Here is a 5,872-nt window from a genome sequence, read left to right as displayed (position 1 = left end):
GGAAATCTACACAGAGTCCGATAGGCTTCGCACGCGCTCTCTCTTCAGACGTACCCGCGTACACCTAGACCCGCAACTGACTGTAAACATTTTCGCAGCGGAAGAACTACCAAGCTTCGCCTTGATATTAGCCTAGCTATACTGTGTTGTGTTACCGGGCTTCCCTAGTCGCCGACACGTAGAGTTCCGAAACGGCTACTCCAGTTTCTAAACCCACAAATTGTTCGGCAGGATTGCGAAGTTCATCGACACCGTTCTTGCTAAATAATCCGAATCACAACAGTGCGGACAAAACAATAGACAAATTCGTTAATGCAACTAATAAGAAATAAAAGGGACGCAATTAAACAAAAAAAAAAATAGAAACAACTATTGGGGACAAACTAAATTAAGTAATGAGTAAAATAGCAAAAGGTCACGTAGGTAGTCAAAAAAAAACCGAACAAAATAGGTAACGACAAATGACAAACAAATTAAAAAAAACAAAAACCTCAATCAAATCCAGTTAAAGAAGTACGGCCGGGCGATTCGTAGGAAAAGCTGTAAGGAAAATAAATGTCATACCGTCAAGTAAAGAAAAAACAAACTTAAATAAGGGCTAATACAATAGGCGTGTTGGAGAAACGGGAAAATCCAATCAATTACAGCGAACTACACAATCTCAACAACTATTCGCTAATTAGAGGATGTAAACTAAAATAAATGAGAGATGTGGCCGTCGGTTCTTTTTTTTTTTTTTTTTTTTTTGTTGTTTACTTATTTATTTATTTAATATTATTATTTTTTTATTATCTTCGGGAGGGTTTTTTGTCGGAAGAAGAGAAGGGAAATTGTGCCGCTTCGTAAAGAAGAACGCGCACCTCCACCAATTTTGTCACGGGCTAATTTGCCCGCGGCGAGAGGAATAAAGAACAATGAAATAAAAAGACGGAATTGAGGAAAAGACTTCTATATATTTATATTGAATGTTTAAGTAATTAATGTATGTACGTAAACCCAATCCAAGACCCTTCGGTGATAGAAGAAATAATAACTCAAAAGCTTACCTTGAAGCTCCCCAGTGCAGGCAAAATAGTTGATCGGACTCCCCCAAAGAAAAGGTTTTTTTTTTTTTTATAAAAAAAAAAAAAAAAAAAAAAAAAAAAAAACAAAATTAATGAGAATCGAAAAAATTTCGAATCTAACTTTTTCTCCAATTTGGGTAACTAGAATAGAATATACCCTGTTTACACTGCCAGAATGAGACTGAAAACTCCCGCAGTCTAAACAAGGTCTTGTGTTTTTGGTACAGACTTGGATAGGTAGCTAATTTCGAAAAGGACTACCTTTTTCAAGCTTTTTTTAAAATTTATTTTATATGTGAACTCTTTCGAGTTTTGTGCCCTGAATAGCTCTCATATGAGGCCGAATAAGGGCCGAACCATACATTTCTTGACCTTCGACTCGAAGACCTTTTGGCAAAGTTTCTGTATATTGCTTTCTATTTTTTTTAAAAATTTTTTTAATCATTTCAATGTCATTTTAAATGTAACAATTTTGTCTGAGAAGTATGCTGTGTCGTTTTGGTAGCTGAGCCACATGTGACCCGTCAGATCATTTTTGTGGCCCGCGAAGCTTTTTGAGATTTGTACAAAACTAAAAAAAAAGGCCAAAATCTTCGAATACTTTGTACTTTTAAAGATAAGCCCCAATCCGTTTCCACGTTTCCAATGATCTATGTTTACAGGGCATCGATTTCTAACATCATTTGTTCAAGTCAGAATATTTATAATTAATGGTCATAAAAAAATCCTGATTACTTTGAACTTTTTTTTTTAACATTTATCCTTTAAATCACTACATGAGTTATATAACGAATATGTCCAACTGATGAGTCCAAATAAGGACGAAACACTTGTCTTGGGCTGCTTAGTGATTTGGTCTGGTTTCGTTGTATAACTCATGTAGTGATTTAAAGGATAAATGTTAAAAAAAAAAGTTCAAAGTAATCAGGATTTTTTTATGACCATTAATTATAAATATTCTGACTTGAACAAATGATGTTAGAAATCGATGCCCTGTAAACATAGATCATTGGAAACGTGGAAACGGATTGGGGCTTATCTTTAGATGTACGTTGGAACCCCTTTTGTATTACCCTAGGACAGGGGTTTCCAACTTCCATGTGTATGTGGGCCACATGCTACATTGGGAGGTACTTCGCGGGCCATATATGTACATAGGGGAGCATTGTAGGACCCTCCCCCCCCCCCCCCTTCCACCTTTTTCGAATTGTGTCCCGCGAGAATATCGAGACCATCAAGACACTGATCAATGTGGCGCACACGGATGGTGAGTTACCAAGTTCATTACTCATTCGTTCAAAAGAGTTCAAGAAATGCTCTGTCTTAGCAAAGAGGACTTGAGGCTAATTACAGGCCTTTACACGGATCATTGCAGCCTCAGTTACCACCTAAAAAAAAGGGTATAGCTGAGACCCCTACCTGCCGTCTATGCAAAGAGGCACCAGAAACGGCAGAACACATCATGTGCGAATGTGGTGTTGCCTCTCACAAACACTGCTTTACTTCTCAAGGATTGTCATAACACCTAAAGAAGTCAAAGAAATCAGTCCTAAAAGAACCCTGGCCTTCGTAAGAAGTATAAGGCTCTTCTAGACAAGTGAAGGGTAAGTCATAAAAGATCTAAACAGGTCGCAGTGACAGTAGTTATTTGTTTACCCTTCAACTAGCCCAATTTTTATACTTAAGTCCAAATAAAATTTAGGAAATGAATAACTGCATTCCCATAAACTTATTCCATTTTAAACTTATTTCCATAGACTGTAAAAATATGTTTTTTTTTTCTTCGGTTTGATTGCTTGGGAAGGGACTTTTCAGCCCTAGCTCTGCAGGATATACAGGGTGGTCGGAATTTTTTTTTTAGAATACTCAAACCATAGATCCAGGAGGTCAATACAAGACTTTTTTTACTCTATGAACATATGCCCTAAAATGCTTCCTAACCGAGATATCGATCAAAAGCTGTTATCATAAATCCGTGCCTGTGGACCTTTGGGTATGCAGATTTAATTTTATTCAAGCCAGAATGTTTGAAATTCACTACACCAGAGTTGTGCAGGGCCGCTACACAGGCTTTGACTCCAAGATCAACAGCTGTCTTCCTACAGGAGAACTTGTTCCAAAATATCGGTTTCATTATTAGATGTACGGCCTCCGACTATTTTATTTTCATTCCAACCTCCTAAGTGAAAGGTGAGTAGGTGTCATAAGTAAGAAAAATAGAGAAAACCGAACTTTTGCACTTTTTGCTCGTTATCTCAGTTAGGAAGTATTTTAGGGCATATGTTCATAGAGTAAGAAAGTCTTGTTTTGACCTCCTGGATCTACGGTTTGAGTATTCTAAAAAAAATTCCGATAAGAAAGTCTTGTTTTGACCTCCTGGATCTACGGTTTGAGTATTCTAAAAAAAATTCCGACCACCCTGTATAAGGTTTTAGATCAAATGATGGATCTGATGGATATCGATTTTTTGCAGACAGGTGAAGAGGGATTTAACGCCCTCAACATCATTCCTATAATTGATTTTGTTTTGACCTCCTGGATCTACGGTTTGAGTATTCTAAAAAAAATTCCGACCACCCTGTATAAGGTTTTAGATCAAATTAATGATGGGTATCGATTTTTTGCAGATAGGTGAAGAGGGATTTAACACCCTCAACATCATTCTTATAATTGATTGTACTAATACTACTTGTTTTGACCTCCTGGATCTACGGTTTGAGTATTCTAAAAAAAATTCCGACCACCCTGTATAAGGTTTTAGATCAAATTAATGATGGATATCGATTTTTTGCAGATAGGTGAAGAGGGATTTAACGCCCTCAACATCATTCTTATAATTGATTGTAGGTACTAATACTATTGTTAATTCTCTCCCCTATAGGTAACTACCTCGGTAACTCCTGGCTGGATATTGTCCGTTGTATATCTCAACTGGAGTTGGCTCAAATGGTGGGGTCAGGGGCACGACCCCAATTCCTAGCCATCAGCAGGAAACCTAACCATCCCCCCTCTACATCGCCTATGGAAGCTCTCTCGTTGAAACTCACGGCGGAGCCTAGTGTCAATGAATCGATAGGTGAGTACCTTGTATCCATCTACTCTTAACATTAAGAAGGTAATTGATGGTGCACCGCCGTTTTTATTTCGTAGCAATGAAACAACTGCTACATTAGACTCGTGTGCTCTCTGTCGTAGCATGCTCATCCCGTAGTATACCTATCATCAGATGGGCGAGAAGAGACACAATACTTCCCAATTAGGTGCTAGGTCAACACGAGAACACCAAAAAGTAACCCGTTGAAATATTTGCAATCGAAAAACGAATACAAATTTTTGTCGATGGTGGGGATCGAACCCGGGACCTTCTGTATGGCAAGCAAGAGCGGTACCACGGGGCTAACTGTGTTGCTCTAATTTAACATTTTTTCCAAGTTGTTGTTGTTTTAGTGGCTTTAGCTTTCACCGAATGGCAATAGCAGAATAAAGAAAAGATATAATTATATTTTTGTATCTGCTATACACTGAGCCATGTTTAATAGGCTCGTCCTGAACCGCAGTCACCCATCGTGAGGACTTGTGCTTGGTCTTTAAAAGCAGAGAGAACCCTTTGAAACTGCCAGCTCGCTAGGCTGGTTAGGGTTAGCTGTTCTCCTCCCTGTTTATAGTCCCACAGCTAGACACTAGTCTACTCTCTGTTTAACGTAACCGAGCCAGACTATTTTTCCTAGGTCATCCTTACAGCATCAATTTTTTTCTTTTACGTGTCGGTCATAGAACGTAAAAGTAAAAGATATCTGTTGTTACAAAGTCTCATGTATTGAATTATTTGTGTTTCAGGAGAGACAAGTAGTCAGAGCGTAGTGGTGGCGGTGGATCGCATATTCACCGGATCTACTCGACTGGATGGAGATGCTATAGTGGACTTCGTTACCGCCCTGTGCCAGGTACACTTAGACCCGAATTTAATCCATCTTAAAATAAGTAAATTGGGAAAACCCCTACTCCAGCCCAACCTAAATGTAATAACAGTAGAAAACTAAAAATGATTTTGGGTGGGTAAAAACACTTGGCTTTATGTTTTACGTATATATCGTAAATCATAAAGCCAAGTATTTTTACTCACCCAAAATCATTTTTAGTGTTTGAATTGTTTTACCAAGTGTGTGTACCAACAAATAAGTTAATACAAACTTATTCCTTTGACATTAGAAAAACCTCTACTTTTTACGTGGCTTTTTTTTAATAGAAATAGGTATGTATGTAGTAATTTAGGTGGCAGGGTTCCCCACTAATCTTCTTTTTTTTACGGCTTTCTTTTAAGTGGCAAGGTTCTCCTAGAGGAGCTCTTCCACCTAACCACTAGATTTTTCTTTCACTGTGAGTCTTTAAGATATTTCGCCATCGAGGTCTTGAATGCCCCTAGACTGTGAGTCTCTTACATCTCTATGAAGATTTTTTGTTCTTCACTATCGTCCTTTACTCTAGGAAGCTTTTATGATTGTAAACTATATAAGTCCCTTCTGTATGACCTTTATGAAGCATTATGCGACCTTAATAGTTAAAAGTTTTTTCCCCCCCAAGGAGAACTAACTTTGTGGTTTTCCTCTTTCACCTCCAGGTATCTATGGATGAGCTGAATTCGCCTCATCACCATCCCCGTATGTTTTCCCTGCAGAAGATTGTGGAGATATCTTACTACAATATGGGACGAATCCGGCTGCAATGGTCTCGAATTTGGCAGGTAATAATTCGTCCAAAGCCCAACTTTTAAGTCTGTTTGCCCCTACACCTAAGGTCAGTCATTCACT

General features: G+C 38.2%; 1 protein-coding gene across 1 annotated transcript in view; it reads left to right on the top strand.

The window, feature by feature from the left end:
* The first annotated feature begins 2,278 nt into the window (after positions 1-2,278).
* LOC103517886 (brefeldin A-inhibited guanine nucleotide-exchange protein 1-like) overlaps positions 2,279-5,872 on the top strand; it is a 12,664-nt gene continuing 9,070 nt past the window's right edge. The window contains exons 1-4 of the mRNA XM_026829832.1: positions 2,279-2,331; positions 3,946-4,140; positions 4,902-5,008; positions 5,683-5,805. Coding sequence (XP_026685633.1) covers positions 4,011-4,140; positions 4,902-5,008; positions 5,683-5,805 — 360 coding nt within the window. The 5' untranslated portion in view covers positions 2,279-2,331; positions 3,946-4,010. The remainder of the gene's footprint in view (positions 2,332-3,945; positions 4,141-4,901; positions 5,009-5,682; positions 5,806-5,872) is intronic.

This window comes from Diaphorina citri, unplaced genomic scaffold (genome assembly GCF_000475195.1).
Source record: "Diaphorina citri unplaced genomic scaffold, Diaci psyllid genome assembly version 1.1 scaffold2000, whole genome shotgun sequence".
Classification (NCBI taxonomy): Eukaryota; Metazoa; Arthropoda; class Insecta; order Hemiptera; family Psyllidae; genus Diaphorina; species Diaphorina citri.
This window is presented reverse-complemented; position numbering and strand designations above follow the sequence as displayed.